The 24,210-nt window shown below is 38.6% G+C and overlaps 1 protein-coding gene across 3 annotated transcripts; it reads right to left on the bottom strand.

The window, feature by feature from the left end:
- Positions 1-506: 506 nt before the first annotated feature.
- Positions 507-24,096, bottom strand: LOC132704345 (activating transcription factor 3). Of its 3 annotated transcripts, none has more exons than XM_060674288.1 (5): positions 23,883-24,096; positions 4,523-4,903; positions 3,935-4,150; positions 2,786-3,136; positions 507-2,681 (listed from the first exon to the last, which is right to left on the bottom strand). In XM_060674288.1, exons 2-5 carry the CDS (start codon positions 4,748-4,750, stop codon positions 2,445-2,447), a joined length of 1,032 nt encoding a protein of 343 aa, XP_060530271.1. In that variant the 5' UTR covers positions 4,751-4,903; positions 23,883-24,096; the 3' UTR covers positions 507-2,444. The 3 variants fall into 3 exon arrangements, with proteins under 3 accessions (XP_060530271.1, XP_060530273.1, XP_060530272.1); XM_060674290.1 differs by having other exon boundaries at positions 3,935-4,138; positions 23,883-24,094; XM_060674289.1 differs by lacking the exon at positions 23,883-24,096 and adding an exon at positions 11,515-11,615.
- Between the last annotated feature and the right edge of the window lie 114 nt (positions 24,097-24,210).

Raw genomic sequence — 24,210 nt, 5'->3', positions numbered from 1 at the left:
TTTGTATTTTGCCACAGCATAATGACAAAAATTTATACGTAATAGTATATTATACAAGTGCGGTAAATGGTATTTGACTCACGAGTTTACTTGACACGAGCGGAGCGAGTTATTAATAAACGAATGAGTTAAAAAGTTCACCGAAAGTGTTGCATATTATACTTTTTCTACGACCGTTAGTTTTTGGGTAAATTTTCGCAAAACAACACGAATACATTCACTGACATGACCGCCAGAATTGACAAACGTCAAAATTCAAAACGAGGGAAATATCTACGAAAACATCAGATTGCTCCCAAATCCCTACGGTAAAATCCCGGAAATGTCCGAAGTGGCTCGGACATTTCCGTCGTGGGAAACGAAACGAAACGAAACTGACGTAGTAAAGTGGCGCTTCCCGCACGCTAGATCGGTGGGTAATTAGGTATTTTACAGACGCGAGTAGAAAAAGAATATTCCTATCGCACGCGGACTTATAGAAATAAAACTGGCGTCTTTAAGTTTAAATTTGCTTTTAATAAAAATATAACTTTATAAAGTAGTTTTTTTCTGTTACAACCTGTGCTAAGGCACTTGCGATGTAATGTGCGCTCGATTTTGACCCGTTTATGTACAGGTAACGAAATTCACTGACGTCTAATCCCTGAGCGATGCAGCGCTGTCATAGGTGTCGTTAACATCTACTTTACCGGCGCGTATCGCTCTCGGACCAGCATCGCAACTAGAATACTTGTGCGTAAATCTATTACCCATATTTGCAGCGCAAAGAAAAAAAAATAAACCGTTAAGTGATGGCACGTGACATAAACATAACCTAAAGCGAAACTACAAAACGTTAGACGTCCCGACATTTTATCACAATTTTAAACGTAGAAAAAGTTTACGTTTTGGGCCGCGGAAGATTTAACGGAACCTGACGCGACTTTTGCATGAAAAGAACGGGGTTCCGTATAGTTTTTTTTTCCCTTTTTAATGAAAAAGCCAGCGCGAATGTGGTGAAGAAGCCTCTTGAAGCAAATTATTCTGAATAATTGCCTAAGCACTACGATGAAAGACAACTTATCAACTAAAAAAAAAATGGCGTTAATAACGTTCCAATACGGAACCGAAAACAACCCGGAACAATGAACATCTCTCCAAAAAAGTACGTATAAAAATATATATTATTATAGATACAGCGTGTTCGCTTACAGACTAAACGAAGGTAGAGGTAAATAGAAAAAGGTACAAAATCTTACGATTAATAAAAATAGAATACAAATGTACAAGTGGAAAAACAGTATTCAATAAAGTAATAAATATTAACACGGAAAACGTACGTTAAAGTTCGGCAGTATACAAAAAAAACAGTTATTCAACGATAAATATAATAGAAAAAATCTTCTGGAATGCTTTCTGTTTCAACGAACGATAAATCTTTTAAAAACACATACTCAACAAATTGGCACATTTTCACGTCGAACTAATTTACTTTCAACAATAACCACCGACCACAGCTGTAAATGGCAAAGATCAGTTCTACCGCGTCGAATGTAACTCCCATTTTCTCCCTAGAATCGCAGAATCGCTGCGAGTTTAGTTCGAAGTGAAAACGTCAATAATATTATGGATATTGCCAAATAAAAATAATACGCATGTGCCTACTAATCAGATCTGGTAACAATTAAGGTTTAAACACACCGGATGAAGTTAAAATCCACTATGTACGCGAAACTTAACAGTAAATAAACATTTTAAAATTAGGCACGTGAGCTAAGGCTCTGCTTTCCTTTAGGGTGAAAAACTCGCGTTCACGAATCGAGAAGTAGGAATACTGAAACGCGATATGCATAAAAAAAACAAATCCTGAATCTCTACGGATTACAAAAAAAATGAACGCACCTTAGAGCGTGGACTAATGGTGCATAAATAACATGCGTCAACTATTTAGTCTGAGAACAAAATCAAATATAATTCAATAGCAACTTTACTCTGGTCGCATTATAAGTAGGGTGCAAGTCTGTGCAATGACCAACCAGAACCTACCACCCGTTTTCTCCATACTGGACGCGACAATTTAAATTTAAAAGAAGCAACAAAACAAACAATCGGTCATATTTTTGTGTTATCTCTCTGATACACCGCCAAAACCATCTTGTACCTTGTGGACCACAGAACGAAGTTTGTTTTCGTTCAAAGTCACGGACAACAGAAGGGCGCACAGAACAACGCGCCCCGAATTTTGGTTGGTACAGTTACTGAAGGCAATAAAAAAACCGCCGCGTGGACGTCCAGGAAAATATTGTTAAAAAAAAATACCCCCACGAAATAATTGTCGAAAAGCACTATCACAACCGACCCAAGCATTATAAGTAGCAATAAAGAGTCATCGACAGATGTCACTGGTCAGCAAGTATCATTAAGGTCAACGCCCAAGAGGGAGCAGAATCATAGAACTAGATCTGCTAGGCCATACAACCGTTGTCCAAGCCGCCGCTATAACTCTGTCCCCCGGAATAGTTGTGACACTGGCTGTCAAAAGAGTATGGGCTGTTGACGTCGTCCAGATTGGTAAAACTGGCGTCGTAGTCGCCTATTTCTTCGACCACTATGCTCGGCGGTTTGCTGTAATGGAGGGACGAACGCGTGTAAGTCACGTGATGGGCGGTCGTGGCGGATACGCTAGCTGGCCTGCTGTAAACCTGGCAATGATGTCAGATGTTAAAACCTTTTGGAAGGATACATCCATATTATCAAAATTTAATTTAAAAACTATAAAACTGTATAAAAATCAAATCTTAGATACCTCCAAATTATGGTTCCTATTGTAACACGGATTGACCGACGCAGGCCTGCTATACGAATGTGTCTCAATCACGGAAGACACCGGCGGCAACTTATACAGACTCTCCCTAGTAGCGGGGTCAATATTATGCTGACAGTGGGGCCTGTGCAGCGCCAACGCTTCGACTAACATCCGCTTCTGGTTCTGGAGTTCATGGAGCTGGCCTTTAAGATCGACGTTTTGTGTTTCTAAAGTTTCCGATTCGTGAATCAGGTTGGCGGTACGTTCGCGCTTCTTCAACCGGCATTTGGTGGCGGCGATTTTGTTGCGCTCCCTTCTCCTGCGCCGCCTTTCCTCATCTTCGGGCGTCAGCTGCGCGAAATTTAAATATCAACATTACCGCAGATTCATAGAGAGCACGGAAATGTCGAAAATAAATTCGGTGGTCTGTGCGGGCGTAATTTTTTCTCTGGCGCATCGATATAAGAATCACGCGGGGCACGCCTCGACATTTTGGGCGAAAGTATGGAACGAAATTGGAAAGCGGGCGCATAAAGTTCCGTTAATACGATTGAAAGCGACGAGAAAACAGAATAAAGGAGTGGGCCGTGCAATTTATTGCGAATTTGCCGAGCCTAATGTTACTCGAACTGTCAACTTATACAGGCGTTCGTTTTATTATGGGACAAAATGCAAACGACATAATACCATCCGTCCGACGTTTTCTTGAGATTATTGCCGCGATAAAAACAACATACTGATAACGAGACTGTTTTATTTTTCGGCCGGCGAAAATTCTAGAGTTCGGCATAATGTTTACCATCGGCACGATCGAAAACAGCTATCTCGCGGGCAAACAAACAGCCATTATTATGCAAAACACCCCGCCGAGGACTATAATTTATACGAACGTTCGATTGTGAACGAGTTGGCGTAGGGCCAACTCGCGACATCTGCCGTGCACCGCACGCAACGAAACCCGATCTATTTTTCTATTCCGTTGCCAAGCAAACATCGTCGACGTTTCAAATATGTTATCGAAATATCCCCTAACGACCGGATTTATTGCTTCTCGCATAAATATTTTCCGCCTCGTCGATTTTTTCGAGGTTACGCGAAAACATCTGGGCTCGTACCAATTTTCGTCACAGCCAGGGCGATCAATCTTACCCCGTTGCTTTCCTGTTTGATTTTATCGTCTTCAGACTCACTGTAGTCGCTTCTCAACCGTTTGACGGTGTCGAGGTCGAGAAGATCTTCAGCGTCGCTGTTATGTTTTCGTTTCTTCTGTTCGAGAGTCAACTTTAGTCCCGCCTTGATCAGCTGGGAACAGGTGTGCTGCACGCTCGGAGGATTTGTCGTCGGGGATTCTACCTGCGACAACACCTTTTCAAATTATTTCCTGCCTGTTGTTACAACTATGCTATACACATCTTTTGATTATAAGCAGATTTTAAATTAACGACACAGACCACAACACAATATGAAACAAAAAGTCCTTGGCCGCATGATCCTAGCAAACTTGGCCAACAGAAATAGAAGAAAGCAAGTCTAAGGCGCAGAGTTTATCTAAAGTGCAACACGAAATCGGTGTTCTGTGAATTGCTCTGAATTTACATTTTTTTAGAAGAATGCACACGCGCCTCGCGAGCGATTCTTTGCAGTGTTAATTTGGAGGTAGATATCACTTGAAAGTGCTAATTCTTTTTTTACGGTGGCCCTTTAGTGCTAGGTCCATATAAATCAAACGGCACTTACCTGGCTGCTGCTGGAACTATTCGAATCGCTACTCGATGCGCCGGGAAGTCCCGACGAAGCCAATTTGGGCGCGTCGTCGCCGAACTGGTAGTTGTCGAGGGGGTTGGTCATCGCGATCAGAGAGTTGAGGATTTCGGGGGTACGGGGAGTAGTGCACGCGCTCTCGACAATTAAGTTGCTGGCCGCGGTTGCGGCCGTCGCAGCCAAGTTCACGTTTAAATTATACATAATATCACCAGCGGGGAGGACCCTCTTAATTTTAATGTCTACACGTAAAATCACAGAAAGTTGGGGTGGGAGAGTCACTGGGTTGTAGGTTATCTCGGCAACGTCACGGCGGCTAGGCTGGGTGTCGTCTTCAGAGGCTCCGGTGACGGGCAACTGTAATCAAAAAGAAAAACATCGTTTTTTCTCTCCAGCTAGCTGCGTTCTATTTGAAAACGTGAATAGGATTTTCCTTAATCCTTGCCGATAGATAGGTAAATTAGTGGTTCCTTGAAATTTTGCGATAATTTCTCTAGTGTTTTCGAGGGATCTTATCGCGACTCCGCGGCGTTGTTTGTTTACGAGATCGGTGACGTCGCGGCGTTCCTGTCAACGCTCGCTATTGATGCGATCTTATCGATAGGTAACGGCGAAATACCTTTGACTTCAAGGAGCACGTCAAAATTTTGTAAAGTGATGCCGGATAAATGAGGAACTTGCAATCAGAAATAACCTTATAAATTAATTTTAAGGAAAATGTGAAAAACTTTTGTTATGTGTAATTTAAACTGAACTTTACTAAATTTACATGCAAATTTTGCTGATTTTGAACGATTCGTATATAATTGATCGACAAAAACTTTAAAGCATACCCCAAATTCGTTCGATTCAAATGTTATATAAAAGGTGTCTGGATTTGAATGGACTCTTCTCAAATAGCACACCTAATTCTGCCAATAGAGATTTTTATGTGACAAAAACACCACCATAATGCCGGGCGGAAACTATACAATTTATTTATTTCTTTATTACATACAAACTTGCAAAATGCAGAAGTAAATCACAGGTTTGGCCGCTACAAAAGTAAAAACTAAAAGTAAAAGCTTAGTTAAGGAGAACAAAAATTAAATAACAATAATAATACGTCCATAGTTGTGTGCTATTTAGACGAGTATTGATGCCAAAAATCCAATTTTTGACAGAATGGAGTTACAAGAACAACTCATCACGACGAGTTTAGGACACAATATAGGAGTTTTATAGAATTCACGTTTTGGAAAACTAATGAGGACCTCTTAATAAAGCCCAACATTTCGTAAGCCTTTGCAATTAGGTTGGACATATGATTGTTAAAGGTAAAGCCATTCTCGAAGAGCACACACCACATATGATACTGCTTTTTGGTTTTCATCCATCTAATTGGTAAAATGTAGGATCGCGAAGGCGGTGAACGAGATACTTAGACATTCTGAGAGATTGGGATCCATCCAGATTGAGTCAACCATTCTAAATCCTCCTGTAAACGCACTTGATCTTCACGCCTTGAAATAATCGAGAAAACTATTAGATCATAGGCAAAAAGAAGGTTATTAAAATTATGGAAACAGGCAGCATTGATAAATATGGGAAAGAATAGCGGCCTCCGACAAGTAATTTCCACTCCAGAAGTCGAACTATACCTTGCCCCCACAGTTTAGCAAGAAGCATGATCCACCCTATCAAAGACTTTGCAAACATCTGTGTAAACAGAGTCAATCTGATATCCCACCCACCATCACGTACGTAACCAAATTCAATTCAACGTTGTTGACCTTCCCGACTGAAAGCCATTTTGATGTTCTATAGTTCTGTTTTTGAAAAATTGAGTTATTAAGTTTTAAAACAACTTTGGTGTGGCACTTAATATGGATACGGATGTATGACATCCAACTTCGGCGGTTTCTCCTGTTTTATAGATGAGAACAATGTAACATTAAAAATGAGAGATAGAGGTCTTGTCAAGACGAACGCACAGCATATAAGCAATCAGGGAGTTGTTTGTATTTGATATTTGGTGGGTACGGTAATATTTTTGAATTGCAATATGAATTGGCATTTTTCATCACAAGTAGGTACTTAAGAATCGCATCTCGGCTTTGATTCATATTACAGGTGAATATTATTTCAAAATTGTATTGTTACTTGCGTTCTTAGGTCTTCAAAGAGAACGGGATTAATGTCATTTCTTAAATACCATAAAAGGGGGGCTTTTAAGTATCGGTTAATGAATTTCTTGAATTTTTATTTTTTTGACGTTCAGCGGGAAGAAAACAAAGTCTATATTTCAAGTCCAGTTCCACCATTTATACCACCGCAACTCTGTTCAACAAACACGAATTTTTTTTCACTTTTAACGACGTCACAAACAAATGTTGTGCCAGCGTTGCGTGGGTGCGGCGTGCGGGGCAGGGGGACTCGGTAATTTAATTATTTGCGCGTTTGCCATTAAAATGTTTTACCTCGTTTTAACTCGAAACACAAACAAACAACGAAACACAATGAGAAACGTTGTACAATAATAATGACGCGTCGCGGGATCGCAAGCAAATATTAATCATAAATCTCGCATGGATTTTTCAACGATTTTTGTAAAAGTTCGCTCATATCATCGCCAATCTCGAGAGGTATTCTTCTTCCGACGGTAACCTCGAACCGCGAAGGCCTCTCGCCTAGTTCACTTCACGGATTACTAATATTTAAACGCAGCCAGATTTTTCGAACGCGATTTATTGCGTATTGTTTAATTTTTAATAGCGGTGATAACGTGGCGAGGCCATTTTTAAAGAAAAAGATCTCGCCTAGAAAATTCGATTAATAATCAACATCATTGCTTTTTCAAACAGGAAATTAATTGAACTGAGGCATTTACTTGATGAAAATCCATTTATCAAAATAAATAAGAACTAAAAGTTCAGATTTTCACGAAATTATATATTATGACATGCCAATTGTAATGTAATATTTACAAACCACCTGCTACTATATATAAAATTATATTCTTTAGTTAAATTACATAAACAAGATATTCCCATTAGATCAGTCGTGTCTTATGTAACAGCTCCAGCAGTTAAACTGTCTACAAAATTAGTAAATATTTTAAAGTTCCACACAGATTTTAAACCAAAATTTGCAATAAAAAATTCTTTTGAATTAATCAACAAAATTAAAGATATAAAAAATCCCTTCTAACGCAACACTATTGTCTTTTGATGTACAAAACTTATTTCCCAGTATTCCACCTATGGATGTGCTAGATTTAGTAGATTTTACCCTAACTCGGAAACAGGTTAACCCATTGGTGAAGATTTATTAGATTGCTTAATAGTATCTTTAGACCAAAATTATTTTGCATTTAATGGACAGATTTATATCTCTAAAGAAGGTTTGATTATGGGAAACCCACTTAGTCCTTTGTTAGCCGAGATTTTTATGGATAATTTGGAAAACATCATACTAGAACATCCTTTAAGTAAAAGTTTTTTATGGTGGTATAGATACGTGGATGATATCTTTGCTTGCTTTGTTGGAACGGACAGACAATTGAATTCTTTTTTAAATTACATTAATTCATTACATAATCGTATAAAATTCACTATCGAGATTGAACAGGATAACACTATTAATCTTTTAGACTTAATTATTACAAAAGCGCAAAACAAATTAGATTTTTCAATATATCATAAACCTTCACACACGGACTCTTTTATACACAGACTTCTCAAGACGCCACTCTCGACAGAAAATTACAACAAAGAACTTTTCAAAACATTTGTCAAAATGTGGTTTAAAAATAGCTTTCAGAACTAACAACACAATAGGAAAGAAAATATTTAAAAAACAATAAAACGAAATGTCCAAAATCCCAAAAATCAGGTGTCTACAGGTTGAAATTTATATTGGATAAACAGGTAGATCCTTCAAGAAACGCATTAACGAACATAAAAGAGCGTTTAAAAACAATAGTTTAGATTCTAATTATGCTACACACTTAAACACAGAAAAATACATTTTTGACGACAATTTTGATATTTTACATGCAGCCACAAAAAGTAGAAAATTAAATTTATTGGAAGCCATGGAGACTAACAAAATGAGACATTCAAATGTATTGCTTAACGATTAATTAGATTTAAATACCTCTCCTTCATTGAACTTAAATTCTCACAACAACATTAATTAAGGTTTTATGGTCATTTTTCGGTATATATAGTAGCAGGTAGTTTGTAAATATTACATTTGATAAAGACGTTGTCGAAACAATTGTTATGTCATAGGAAATTAATACTGAACTTTACACACAAAGGGTTTGTTTAATGGTTCTTTGGCTAGTGCCGGAATAAATAAAAGAAGATTTTTGTGCACTGTAACAACGTCAACTTTTATAAGTTATGAAGTTGTTGACGCAAATTGTTGCGACCATGTTCAAATAAGCGCATAGTATTTTCTAGCCATGAGGTCACTGCTTACCCAGGTTGGTTTTATTATTATTATTATAACAAGGAAAATCCAACAAAATGTCGGAATGCAATGGAACCATGAGCTTCGTGATGTTTAATTATCGTTATCATGTATATTGCAAAAAAATTTGGTATAACACATATTGCACTAAACCGGATTTTTTTTTTTTTAAGAGTCAGACTGCTAGTATTGCAACACTAGCCATAACTCTGTGATACCGAATAATTAAAATACATCAATTTTCAGGAAAAATTACGTAAATATCTCAACTCAGTCAGTTCGGGGGTGACTATATAGTTATGAGATAGTATGTTGTGGCTTTACTATGGTAAAAACTGATGAGCCGCAGGCGGAATTGATATTTCCGTAGAGAAGGCAATGATTTTCCGCCCCGCCACTCACTAACCTGCATATTGTGTCATTTTCTTTCTAAAATGGGAATTGGACATACTTAACTCGTTTTCTCAGAACTAAAACTACTCAAAAGTAATTAGAACTAACCATTAGTTAACACAAGATTTTAAATCGCGCGCATGCGCATGTTGAATGGTCCTTTCTCAATTTTTCTTTTAAATATTTGCTTCGTGAGTTCCTGTATTATAAGCATAGACAGAGCCTCTATATCTCTAGTAGTTATATGACGCTGTACGAAAATATCATAGCCACCTGCGGCCCAACAATTTTTGAAGTATATGGGTAAGAAATTGCCTTGGATTTAAACGTGTAAAAAAAAGTAACCGACATTTTATCAACTTTAAGCTTGAAGCTGGGCGTCGTGTACTCTGTTTTTTAATCGCAGTCAATATTTTCATATAAATTAAATTTGTTGTTTATACTGTATGAAAAAGAACATGTAATTTATTATTAAAAGCATAAAACTTATTATCCCCGCATTATTTATAACACCATCTGGCAATTCAGACGTTTTGTTTAAATTACATTCAAGTGGTTTATAAAGAGTCAAAGCGATTCAATTAAAACTTAAGCGTTAATTCTTGCTACGTTACGTTAAAACTCGAACTGTTAAATTAGTTCATAAGCTACAGTCATTAAATTAATAAGCATGTGGTCAGATAATATCAATATTGTTACATTTGGTGATATGAAAACCAGTGTTGATTTCAAAGGGAGAACAAAACGTTGAATTGCAATAAAATGTTCAAGTAGAAGCGAGAAAAAATGCGGCAAGCGCGGCCCGTCGTCACGAATTCCACGTTAAATTGTTTGTTATCCGAGGTACGGCGGCCTTGACACGTAAACACCTATTGAAGATCCGATATTAACGCCGATAATACGTTATCGGGTACTTTATGATATTATATACGGTATGTCTGCGAACGATGGGTTGGTTAAATTGAACGTAACGACCAACCGACTTCACGGGTAGAAACGACGGGTTTATTGGTGAGATTCCATCGGTTAAAGTGCCGACAATCCCGCGGTACCAGTCGTCTATAATTTGCGACATTAATCCGTGATTTATTGTCTTTTCTGTGTGATAGGCGTAGGTGATGGGCAGGCCTGTTCTGATTATACGCGGTGGCCGCGCACGAGGCGCGAAGTAAATAGGTCATCCTCCGTGCTCTCATAACCTCAAAAATATTTTCACAGCCGCCGCTATTGGCGATGTTACAATTCAATCAGGCCTCCGTTGGAAGAAAATGTTAAACTATTTCGAAAGTGAAATTGGGAATGGCGGCATTGTTTTCATATGAGTTTCATGTTTGCATCCCATATTGATATTGCTTTCAAAAATCGTTCCTTTTATATCGTGCGCGTTTATTGACTCATAGGAGTGTTCAAAATAGAAAAAGCGTACCGTTCTATCACATAATATAGTGGCGCTACTACAGTGAAAATTGATGCGCCGCGTTGATATTTTCCCCGTGTTTCTACACTTCACCCACTGGCCTGCACTTTGCGCCATTTTATTTCCAAACAGCGATATCCACACATTTAAGTCGTTTTCTCAGAACATTTAACGAAAATTTTGAGAAAATACTGCCGCAAAAATGCCACATCCAAACTTATTGACGATCTGTAAGAGGTCATGTTGGTTGTTGATTGCCGCAAGGTTAAAAACGAGATTTTTGGAGTTTTTTAATAGTATATTATGCAACAAGTGCGGTAAACGGCATTTGACTCACGAGTTTATTTGACCCGAGCGGAGCGCCGTGTTTAATAAACGAGTGACTTAAAAATATTACCGAACGTGTTGCATACTATACTTTTTCTACGATCGTTTATGGATACATTTTCGCAAAACAACACGAATACATTCACTGCATGACCGTCAGAACTGACAAACGTCAAATTTAAAAGGCGTGGAAAATATCTCCGAAAACATCCGATTGCTCTCAAACCCGTGCGGTAATATCCCGGAAATGTCTGAAGTGGCTCGGATCCGTGGGACAAGAACTCACGTGGTGACGCTTCCCGCACGCTAGATCGGTGTATAATTGGCCATTTTTACAGAATGGAGTAGAAAAAACATTGTCATAGTTGCTTACCTCTAATAATTTTATTCCTTCTACAACAATCGGCTTTCTATATTACAATTTAAATAGGATAAAATCGATTTCATCGTCAGTGCTTTAGAGTATATACCGTCCAGAGCACGCTTGTTTATATTTAGTAGTTCCAAGTCTGATCTATAATAATTCGAATAAACAAGAGATTAAAATTAAACGATATTTGTCTATTTCATGCCATTTCCTAATTTGCATATATCACGAACAGCTGCTTCATAAGCGCTACGCTTTAGAGCTCTTCTACGTAAGAGTTTAACGCCGTATATCGGACAACGGCAGTTAGTCTATTGTATTATACCTTAGAGGTTGTCTCCGCGTTATAGTAAAACTGCAATTCCGTTTCGTTTGTTTTATTGTTCTTTGTGTTTTACAGTGCTATTAAAAGATAATTATGGTGCGCAAGTGTACTGAGTTCTAATTTTTATGTACAACGTTGGACAATTAACAATCCTCCAACAGGTTCTCCTCACTCTCCATATCTTTTATTTAGTCTTAATTCAGTTCCACCCCCAAAATAATAGGGCCACGAATGGTGCTTTATTGTCGCTGATGTTGAGTTTAAATATCTCGGCTGCCGGATTGATCAAGATATAAATCCTTCATATAAAATAAGATGCCGCATAGAACAAGCAAAAAATACATTTCAGAAGTTCAGGTCGCTGCTTTCAAATAACACAATAAACGTGAATTCTAATGTATAGATGCGAAACATGGAAGCTTAATAAAGAAATGCTGAATAAGATCGAAGCATTTGAAATGTGGACGAAAACTCAAATACCTAGGCCATATAATTAGAGGACCTCGATATGACTCTCTTCTACTTATGCATAACGAAAAAATTGAAGGAAAAAAGTGGATTGGGCTAAGAAACCCGAGACAATGGACATGCCTTAACGCAAATGAGACCATATAGCACAAGATCAGGAAAGATATAGACACAGTGTGAACATGGCTGACGTCAACGTTCGATAGAGACATGACACTTGAAGAAGAAGAATGCTGGTAGAATGAATGGGAGTGCCAGAGGTTCAAAGGTAAACAACTACTTCCAAACGGTCTTGTTTGCGTACTGTCAGCAGCGCCTCAAATCGGAGGATAAATTCGCGAAAACGTTAGCAGTGACTAGCGTTGGAATTAGAGGACATAGTCGGTTTTAATAGGCTACTTACAGTTAATTTTCTTATTTGCTGGAAATGTTTATTAGATTAATTAAATTATTAAAATTTAGAACACACCTGCAAAATATTTTTCAAATGCACTAACTTAAAATATCGGCACTAATATCAAGGTTCAATCAGATTTTATAACAAAATAAATAACAACCAAGAGTTCAATCTTATAACTTATATATAAAGGATAGCAAAGTCTGCAAGGCTAAATATTTATTAAATACAATAACAACAATAGATAAAAGAGTTTAGCTGAGTTTAATAATTTCCTCCAGCTGATATTGACTGCATCGCGACGTCACAAGGCGTTTTCGTGTGACGTCATATTTAAAGGGGGCTCTGGCAAAACTTTCAATTTTTCCAAGAAAAATAATTACTAGGTAGACTTCAGCAGGTCATTAAAAACAATTGATGATGTTTTGCCTCAATTGCGTCAACAAGCAATTGGAAGCAAGTCTGAAATCACGGGCGAACCTTTTTTCGGGCTTTCCTTCGAAATGTTGGGAACAAAACCGTCGTTCCGGACCGGAAATCGATCGGTTTCGGATAAAACGCCCTTCAAACGATCGCCAGGCTTACCGACATTACATTTTATGGCCCGTATACAGAAATCGTAAACCGCGCACACAATAATCTCGCGTTTACGACCGTATATTTTACGACGTTTTTCGAATTGCTGTTTCCGGAATTTGCGAGCACACCGAGCAGCGACTGGGTCCTAAAAAAATAACATGGCTCGACGGAATCAACATCACGCATTCTACAACTTGGTCGTATTTCACTAACAACCGATGAGGGTTCCTGCGAATTTAGTGAAATGTCAATTATGCGATTATGCAACCAACGTTACGCGTGTCTCAGGGATGGTTGCCGCCGTGATTTGCAGAATACAAACGTCAAACTAAAAGAAACCGCATAAGTCATTCATAAAATTGCTGTTGTTGTAATGCAAATAGATATACCATCAAGTGAGATAGCATTGTTGTCATTTTAATGTGATGCAAATATCTTGACTGGCTGAGATAGCGTTACTAGCAAAGGCCGACGTAGTACAAGATACATGTGAAATCGAGGCTAAAACTGCGTTTATTCGTTGTAACATTGTCAGATAAGGTCACTTAATGTTTAACGAACTGTAAGCAAGACATTTTGTAGAGTTAAGTTTTTAAATTAACTATACTTTTCAATACATAAAATATTATTGTGTGAAGTGGATCGGTGAAAAACCCTGACTACGTCCAGCACTAGCGACGTTGTCTCATCCCGTCAAGATATTTACATCACGTTAAAATAAAAACAAAGCCAATCTCCCTTTATTATACATGGATGTATCTACAATCAGAAGCGATGAAACAAACTCGACCGCAGCCGTTATCTGCACGTTAGTTGACAGTTTTCGAGTAATTAAAAATTGTCACGGCCAATTGCGTTTGTGATTTGTTGCTGGCCGACCAAAAGAAGCAAATAATATTACTGATAATTGAAAACGGATCGGGAGTAATTAGGGCGATGTGTGGTCGACATTTGTTACACGTTTATTGGATATTATACGGGGAGTGGGAAAACGGAAAGCGTTTGCTGAAATTTGCGGACTCTGCTCTATCGCTTTGAAATATTTATATCTCCAATTTTTAAGATATTAAATGTAAGGATAATCAAATAAAACAACGTAATGAAGCAGAATCGACGTTAATCCTCTCGGTTCGACAACTACGTCTTAACTAACTTATCGTAAACCCAAAAAACATCGCATAATAATACCCTAATTATCTCCTCACCGCAACTTGCCCTCCCTGTCCTTTTTGCCTAAGACGCCGATACATTTTACGATCGGCAAAAAAAAACAAGGTGGCGCCTCTTTGTTACGGGGTCTTGTCGGATATGACGTAATAATATAAATATTCCAACATAAAGTCTCTTTCAGAAACGTGTAGAGTAATAAAACCGCATTATGTATGCAAAATGCCTACGGGACAACGAACCAGGGTTTAATCAGTAGTAGAAGGGTATTATCACTCACTCACTAAAGTTATGGATTTTTGCCTATTATTATCTATTCATCAGCACTGAAAACGGTGTGCCAAAGGAGTCCCGGTAGGATATTTGTAAAAAGGATAATGAGCATTGCTTATCTTTGGGAACACTACATTATTACATATTTCGACAGATAATTTTTTTCAAATGCACATAAATTGGAACTAAGATTTTATAGTTAAAAGCACAAAAATCGAACATCTCAAAAATCGTATTTTTGAAATGTTTGGGCACGCGTGCGCCGCTGACTTTTTTTTTCGGATTAAGCAGCTTAATAATCCAAGTTTGTTGTTGTTGTGCTTCAAACATTTAACTTTAAAGTGTTATTTGCGCAGGTATTTATAATTGACGATAATAAATCTTAAGTTGTCGTCCTTCGTTTTTCGTTATTGCCACGCTAATATACAAGACGTTTCGTAAAGAATGGTCCACAGGCGAAGAGCTTATTTTTAGAGCCTGAAAATAATAAAAACACGACAAAAACCCGGAAATTAAACAACAATAAACGCAATTCTCGTAGAAAGAAATTCGGGAGCTTGATTAATCTAAACCATTTTTTTCTTTTGTATAATTATCCACATTATTATAACTAAACGCGAAACTACAATAAAAAATGAAAAGAAAAATTCGTGACTGCCATCCATCAACGTAATATATCGTTAAAAGGCACGTAGCCTTATTGGTTTTTTGAAATATCGCCCGGGTATTCATTATAAACAACGTCGCGCACAACAAAATGGCGCCTGCCCCACTTTTCCGCCTAATTGGCCGTTTTAATGTGACGCGCTGCGGCGAGTTTTATGTCTTTCTCCTTCGGCCGGCGACAAATTGCCATCACGCCGGCACTCGATATATGCAATAACGAACCTAATTAGTCTATATGCGATCGTAAGCGCTCACAAAATGTTAATTAAACATAAATTCTGGGACATTATTTTCTTGTACGAGTTAAACGTAAAAGAGCGATTTTCAACCACCGACGTTTGCCTTTTTATCTCTTCGATTCGAAAAAAATATCTGTGCAAAATCGTTTTCGCGACATAAAGAAAGTAGTTTTCCGAGTGCGTATTTCTTTGTTATTTATACCGAACCACCGGATGAATTCAGAATGTTATAGCGCCGCTGCTGCGGTCATATTTCGGGCCTCGCGGCGTCCTCGGTCCGCGCTAATGGAATCCAGCTGTTTGTTTAAGTGGCGTGAAGCGAAATTTACAACCGCGCGCGACAGTTCCCACGACACACCGAACTTTTTTCCTCTCGACGATAAACAATTAACAAAACGGCAAATTTTCTCGATGCGGACCTGTCGCGGATCGCGACCATACACGCGTGTTCAAATCGTCCGGGACGGCGCCTTCCATTTTTCTCGTCGAAGTGCTAAAATAATGATTAAATAAATGGTGGCCGTCGCGTATTTGTTCTGCCAGCGCGCGATCAAAGAGCCGAGGGGCGTGGCAAAAATTAAATTGCGAATTGCCGTGTGTGGCCGCCCACGCGTTAACTTTCGCTAGTCGAATTCCGCGCATACTTCCGCAAAAAACTGAACGGCGACAACGCGGTCACCGGTGGGATTTCGAGCGGAAAAACGCCGCCGTCCGGCGATTTCCATCTAAAAATTCGTCCGTCACAATAAAAACGTAAACAAATTCGGTCCGACCGAGTCACGTAAACAATGGTCAGGGCCGCACTCGGGGACGGGTTACATCGGCGATTCCTTTCCGCCAATTTATGTAGTTGGCGACCTTCACCTTTTTCTAGGGCGCGAAGGCGGCAACGGTTGTTAAGTTTGCCAACCGGCGGAACCGATGAAAAATAAACGGCCCGCCCACGCTGTCGAACGATAAGCGCGATAATAATTAATTCTCGGTTCGATCGATATTAGTAGCAAAAAGCAAAAGACAATCGACGCGCAGTTTTTAAAACGTCCAGCCAAACTACAAATTTCTAATGAGTAACTTCTTATTCTAACGCACTTGGCTCGCATTTTACTCTGTACCTGCTTTTATATTGTTTGAGGAGGGCCGAGCTAAATGAGGGACATAAACACCCTCTCGATTGACTGATTCCCATATTGATGACAGGTAGAGACCTAAGTCGCCGTTAAGATTGTTAGGTTGCTTATAAATTTCTATAGATTCTCGAAGTTTTCGTTAGTAGAAGAATTGATTACATGCAAGAATTTTAGTTTTATCGAATAAAATTTTATGTCCGGTTTCGTGATTTTGTTTGGCAACTGCTGATGAGTTTGTCTTGCTACCTAATTATTTGGCAAATAAACATAGGACGTCTAAATTTGTGCTGTGCTTGGCATATTCATCTGATTTAGAACTTTTTGAGTATACTCGGAAACAGCTTCTTTTCGCTGGATATTAAAAAATAAGTGTTCCTGATTTTCTTACAAAATTGATGTATCCGATATTTTGTATAAGAAGTCCCACAATTGTTTTTCTACTCCCGTCTGTAAAATGCCTAATTACACACCAATCTAGCATGCGTGAAGCGTCACTTTAGCACGTCGTTTCGTTTCCCATGAATCCGAGCCACTTCGGACATTTCCGGGATTTTACCGCACGGATTTGGGAGCAATCTGATGTTTTCGAAGATTTTACTGCACGGTTCGAATTTTGACGTTTTTCAATTCTAACGGTCATGTTAGTGAATGTATTCTTGTTGTTTACAAAAAGTTACAATTAAAATCTAGTGAACTAGTAGGTAAGTAAAGTGACATTTATAATTTAAGTTTTACACACAAATTTTACATACCGTTCGCATGAACTTTAATGGTTTTTACAGTTTTCCATTTACATTTACATTTTCAAATATCCATGTCTCATCAGCATAAACAAAACAAAATTGAAGGTTAGGACCTGCGTTTTCTTGCTTATATGATCTTAATAATTTAATCCTATTAAAAGCTCTATCCTTGGATGATTTTTCTTCCAATTACAGTCTTTTTCTTTGAATAAACTATTTAATGATCAATTGTAAAAGTTAAATAAACATAATGTTTTAAAATTGTTTTTATTTCCCCGTTTATTGACATAGCCAATAATACTATCTAACGTACACATTTAAAAATAGGCAACAATAGCAGAATCGATCGGAACGATAAAAAGGTTTAACGGCAACTAATTTGTTAAACTCTTCTTTTCACTCGTTTATTAAGCACTCGCTCCGCTGCGCTCTATTCGTGCCAAATAAACTCGTGAGTCAAATACTGCACTTGAATGAATTAATTAAGGTTTTGATTGTGTGGTTCCGTTGCAATTGATAGGTAGTTAGTTCTTGAAGAAAATAGTATATTATGCAACAAGTACGGTAAACGGCATTTGACTCATGAGTTTATTTGGCACGAGCGGAGCGCAGCGAAATGAGTGCTTAAGATTAAGATTAACAGTTGGGAGAGCTAGCAGTCAGCCTGTCCGTCACTGCGACCCAGAGGATCTATTGTGACTCTCTCCATAGCTATAGAGCTTTATCCAGGTTCGTCTCTCTAACCAGACTCCACAACTTCGATAATGGCTCCCTCGTATAGCTCTCTGCCTCTGGTTTGGTATCGCCCAGCAAATGGAAATTCACTCTCGCTAGGCCTTCGCAGTGTGCGCCTGTTTCCTCCTCTTCCTGACAGAATCTACATTCTGTGTTTTCTTCTACTTCCATCAGGCTTAGATGTCTCTTAAGCGTGCAGTGACTTGTCAGCAGACCTACCATTATTCTTACGGCTTTCCTATTGTAGCTTAGTAGGTCCGCTGTAAAATTGGCCGATGGGCCCCTTAGGAATTCCTTGGCCTGTCTTTGTCCCGGCATGTCACTCCACCATCGTCGGGATTCTCGGTCCATCCAATCCCTGAGGACTGTTTTTGCAACGGGCTTGGCCACCCCATAAAACGGTTCTGGTGAGTGCTTAATAAACGAGTGATATAAAGAGTTTACCAAACGTGTTGCATACTATACTTTTTCTATGACCGTTAGTTTTTGGGTACATTTTCGCAAAAGAACACGAATACATTCACCATGACATGACCGTCAAAATTTGCAAACGTCAAAAAAAAAAAGGAAATACCTAAGAAAACATCCCACTGCTCCGAAACACGTGCGGTTAAATCTTGTAAATGTCCAAAGTGGCTCGGATTCGTGGGAAAGGAAACTGACGTGGTAAAGTGACGCTTCCCGCACGCTAGATCGGTGTTTTATTAGGTATTTTACAGACGGGAGTAGAATTTTTTTTGTGCCTCTATTAAGAAATAGATCATTGTGTCTTTGAAAATAAGTGAATGCGAAGTCGTTTGTTACATTTGTAACATAAACAAATCGAAGACGTCTTTCATATACGTGTTACTCTGATTGTATCTAAAATGTTAAAATATAAACAAGCATCAATAAGGTTAAAACTTTATAAGCAAAATCACTCTCGTGCCAAGTAAAGCTAAGCAACTGACCTGTTTCGTCATGCCGCGTCGAATCAACCACACTTCATTCGGCATTTTCTTGCACTTCAACAATCATTCTACATACACAAAAATATTTCGATCGATAGCAAAGTACAAGTCAATCAATAACAATCAATCGTTCGGACCACAGTTGAGTTTTTTTTAGATAATGAAAATAAAACAGCTTTTTTTTATTTAAAACATTAATGCGTAGCATCAAGTTTTGTGGATTTGCAATATATTGGGTAAAGCGAATTTAAATAACTGCGATAACGACATTTTTAACTGAACTACGGAGGTAGTCTTTAATTTAATTAATGTGAAGAGATTTTTTTTTAATATTCATACGAAGAAATGTTATAATTTAAAGCATTACCAAATATTACCATTGAAAAAGCTGGTGTAAGTAAACACATTTATTCAAAAAAATGCTCTATATTGTTTTCCCCGGTAACCTTTTTTTGGCGATAAAACTTGGGAGGAAAAAGAGCACCGATGACAATAAAAAGACATGAAAATTCTAATTGTACGGAATTTGCGTTATTGGGATCAACCAATATTGGGGCTCAATTAGATATTGCGTATTGCGTAACTATACAGAAACAACAGAAAATGAAGATGTGTGAAAAAATAAATATATGAATGTTATCAAAAATTATTAATTGAATTAAATTTTTCGGAGCTTCTGAATTGGCTCTCCCTTGATCCGGAATGATCTGTAGTGCATGCTCAAAGTTTGTCGTGAACAAATAATTGAAGAAATTAATAATTCTCCATTTTTGGTTAGGGTAATTTTTTCATTGCAGAACAGAACTTCCATCACTGCTTTGAATTAGTTTAGTTTGGTAACTAGCTATTTTTTGTTAATTTCCATAAACGTTTACTGTTAATCTAAGGTCCGAACTTTTTTTGTAGCTATACTCTTCCTTTTCCGGTTGGTCATTATCACTATTTGAGAGGTTTTCGTCCAATGAACACGGCTGACGTCATCATCTTCATATTCTGTTCTAACTTGCACCCGCCCCCTCACTAACTGGGTGGATAAGGCAAAAACAGGACGTATCCCAGGAATCTTGTAACACTTCTCGAGTAGTGAGTTAAAACACAGAACTATAGAGTTGAACCACCCTACTCCGCAAGGGTTAATTTATTTTTTTCTTTGTTATTTCTTGCTCGAGATTTTAATCAATGAGCTTGCGGCATTCAACAACCAACGTGGTCACTGAAAATGCCTGGACCTAGTTAAATATTCTCGTAAAACAAGTAAAGTGTGTGGAAATTGCAGTTTAAAAAGAATATGCCACAAAATACAGGTTAATGGGTGAAATTTAGAGGCACGCGCGGAAAATCATTACCTTCTCTAAGAATATGCCGCCTGCGGCGAATCAATTTTTGCCGTGCTAGGGTCGCTATATTATCTAATAGCTATATGATAGCAACCAATATTTACGTAGTACTTTTCACCTTATTCATCCTTTGTCTAAATTTTATGAATAACTTATGCAATCTCTTTTAGTTGGGCGTCTGTAGGAATTGGGCTCTAAAGGATCCTGGTCCAATTCCAATTCCAGAAACATATTCTCCAAAAATAATATTTAATTAAGATGATCATAAATAAAAATTATTCGTCTTCTCGCAAACCCTGGTATTATATTTCACTTGATTTTGGCCACTTTCTAATGCTTTGCTAATTTTTGGTCAATTATATAGTTTTGTCGTACTGGATAGTTTATCCTTTCCACCGTCCCGTCGGATGCGAATCCGCGATTATTCGTATGACTCAGTGATTAATAATCGCGTTTCGCCGTAATAAAGGCGAAACAATGATGGCGTCACTGGTGAACGTTCAATGCCGTTCGTGCCACTCGTTTGTCAATTTTTTTCTCTCGCACGCGGCGTCCGGCCGTCTGGAAGAACATTGGACAATACTAAAGAGGAAATAATCGAACGAAAAACGCGATACGGTCCTGCCCGGTCGGTTTTCGGGCTCGCGTCACGTGATTCCGTTGACAGCGAAAAATCGGAATATCGACCAACCGTTTGGATCGTGTCCAGCTAACCGGGCGGGCAACAAGTGTCCCGGCGCCAAAAATATTGACCGCTGGCACACACGAGTGTAAAATGTTTTTCTAGAAGCTGCAATTATTTAATATTGTTGGGTAACGCCGGTTACGCAGACAATCAGCCCTCGCGGTTGAGAGTGCCTTGACTATACAAGCCATTAGTTTGACACTTATTGCCCCTTTTACGGCTTTCTCGTCGGCTTGCAATGGATTGGAAAAACTTAAGTGTTTAACTAAGAGGCAACTACGTAACGGTCGCCGTTTAATTTTTAGTAACGACGGTTTTTGCGTAACTTCTAATAATACACTGAAACCAACTCGCAAATGCCGTCCTGTTATTAAATCCAGCGCCGCCCTTTATTTTTTGCATATTTCAATACCGATCGTTATTGTTTACGCGGTTTGCATACGTTTATGCCGCCGCCGCCTCCGTGAGATCAAACTTTATTTTTAAGTCGGCGGAAAAAAAAATCACGACCAATCGTGATTGAAACGGAATTAGTAATAATTGCCGCGGCGATTAGTAATTCGCGTTTGTTTGTTTTTTTTTCCGCGTCCATTGTCTCCGCTGCCTTGGCCGATCGCGGTTGGAAGAGCGAAAATTTTCTTTTTTTTGCCCAACCAAAATCTCTAATTTTTTTAAAGCTCTTCAGCAATATTGCAAGGCCTCATTGTATTGTATTTTTAAGGTATTCGTTTCGACTTAAAATGGGACTAGCAACATATATTTTTTGCTTTTCTTTAATGATATGTAATAAAACAAATAAATAAAATGCAAAAAAAAAATGTGTTGTTTGCTAGGTGAATAATTTTTTCGAAATTGGGAGCTGGGACGGGCTTCGAGCCTCCCAATTGTATTTTTGTTTGTGGGTTTTCAACTTGATAATTTTTTGAGCCCCCTCAAGCGCCTCAATGATTGGTTATTATTTTTGGTTACGGTTTTCAATTGGTTTTATTAATTTTTATGATTATGAATATTAATAAATTTATTAATTTTTTGATAATGTTTGGAAAGAAAATGGCGTGAAGTAGAAACATGCGCGGAAAATCATTACTACGAAAATATAAATACCGCCTGCGGCGCATCAATTTTTACCATAGTAGAGTCATAATTTCCATAAAATACAGCTATATGGTTTCCATAAAACATTTACAACTTCGGTTGCGGGACAAATCTTAAGCCCTTAAGCGCAATATGGCAACAGCGCGGTTGGCGCATTATCCCGTCCGCAATCGTCAATCCTACGTATGTGGATAAAAAACAAAAGCTGCACCTTGAGAGTTCATCAAATGAATTATTTCGCCTATTTTTTGGCCCAAGGTCGGAAGGTTTCGAATCCCCTCAGGCCTTTTTACCTCCGCTTGTGTGGCTTTTTTCAGTTCACCCGGCAATTTTTAAACTTGTAAATAAAAAAGAATACTGGAACCGGTCGCCGTCCCACACCATTTCGTTTTATTTTCCGGTTTAAACCGGCGAAACGGCTGCGGTCGGATCGCGAAAACCGCGCGAACATAAAGTTTCTGTTTCTAATGCGATTCGCGATAATCTTCCTCGTTTCCCAGAAATTCCAAGATAGGTTGTGTGAGCGGCTTGCGAGTCAGCCAGGGCCAGCTTTGCGTTTATAGACCTCAACTCAGCGTTCGATTAATTTATCGTTAATTTATTAGTTAGCTGCCAAAATTCGAGGTTCTAGCTTTTTTTCTGGACTTGTCTTGCATTTCGCCTGGTGTGTTCTGGAATAAAAGTCTGAACGCGGCGACCTTGTAAGACGTGGTTCGCGTTAACCGCGCCAACGCATTTTTAGGATTTACATTCGGCGGCGGTTGGTACCGATGGCCTGCACCATTACGCATATTTACTCGTTTTTTTCCTTTTTCGAGTTAAATAAATTGCATTTTAGATATCGTCCCACTTGAGCGACGACGCACTTTGTAGTTTTTAATTTAATGGTTTTTGAGTTTGAAAATTCAATTTAAAATTATTTTTATAGTTGATAATTCTCTTGGTGAACTTTATAAAATATTTATTTCGTTTTTACAGAAAAAAATGTATTTTTTTCGGGTTTTCGGGTTAAGCAGCGGAAAAAGCACGTCTAGTTTTTTTTTCTACCAGGTCCGAACTAATTCTTAGGGACAGTACATCGGCAACGGTTAAAGTTACTTTTTATTTCTGTTATTTCTTTCTGATGATGATATCTTTTGAAATTAATTTCGTATTACCATAGCAACTTTTTCTCGTATACAAAGCTGCAGAATTACATTTGAAGTCCCGACGTCTCTTTGTATGCCATTTTAAAAAATAGGTTTCTTCAAAATCCCTTGCAAAAAATGCAAAAATTGTTCGTTTTAGTTGAGGTAAATTTTAATAATATTTTACACAGCAAATTTTGTTTTAATTTGTCACAGGTAACTTTAACCGCTGTGGATATATCAATACGATCCGTATGAATTAGTCGAGAATGTATTAAAAAGTAAAGGTGCGCAAGGGGGGGGATAAAGCACCCCTGATCGACCGATCAGGTTTCGATATCGAAAACTTTCATCCCGCGATCGCTAAAAAAAGACGCGGGGTGGCGGGGGTTGTACGAGACGTGCAGGAGGGATGAATGAAGCGGGCGCGCTGGCGGTCGGTGGTAAACATAAACATTTACCTCGATTCAATAAGCCACCTGCGTCTCGCGCTCCGACGGCCGGCACTCGCGTTCGCGCGTTTATCGGCCGTGTCACCGCCGCGGCACACTCGATCCGCCTCGCACAGATTCGCGTCGTCTTCTTCGTAATTTAAAAGTTTCGTCCGTCTAATAAACATCGCATCCGTATCGTGTTTGTGTGGCGCGGCGCGTTCCTCTCGCCAAACTCGAACGTAATAGCGGCCCATGTGCAGTTTTGATTATAAAACGGCGTCTATTTTTAGCCGTGATGTCACCGTGCGGCCCCCCGATTGGTCGGCCGTGACATAATGGCGCGCGCGGATTGGCG

The sequence above is a fragment of the Cylas formicarius genome, unplaced genomic scaffold, assembly GCF_029955315.1.
Source record: "Cylas formicarius isolate icCylForm1 unplaced genomic scaffold, icCylForm1.1 PGA_scaffold_7__23_contigs__length_41026272, whole genome shotgun sequence".
NCBI classification, from domain to species: domain Eukaryota; kingdom Metazoa; phylum Arthropoda; class Insecta; order Coleoptera; family Brentidae; genus Cylas; species Cylas formicarius.
This window is presented reverse-complemented; position numbering and strand designations above follow the sequence as displayed.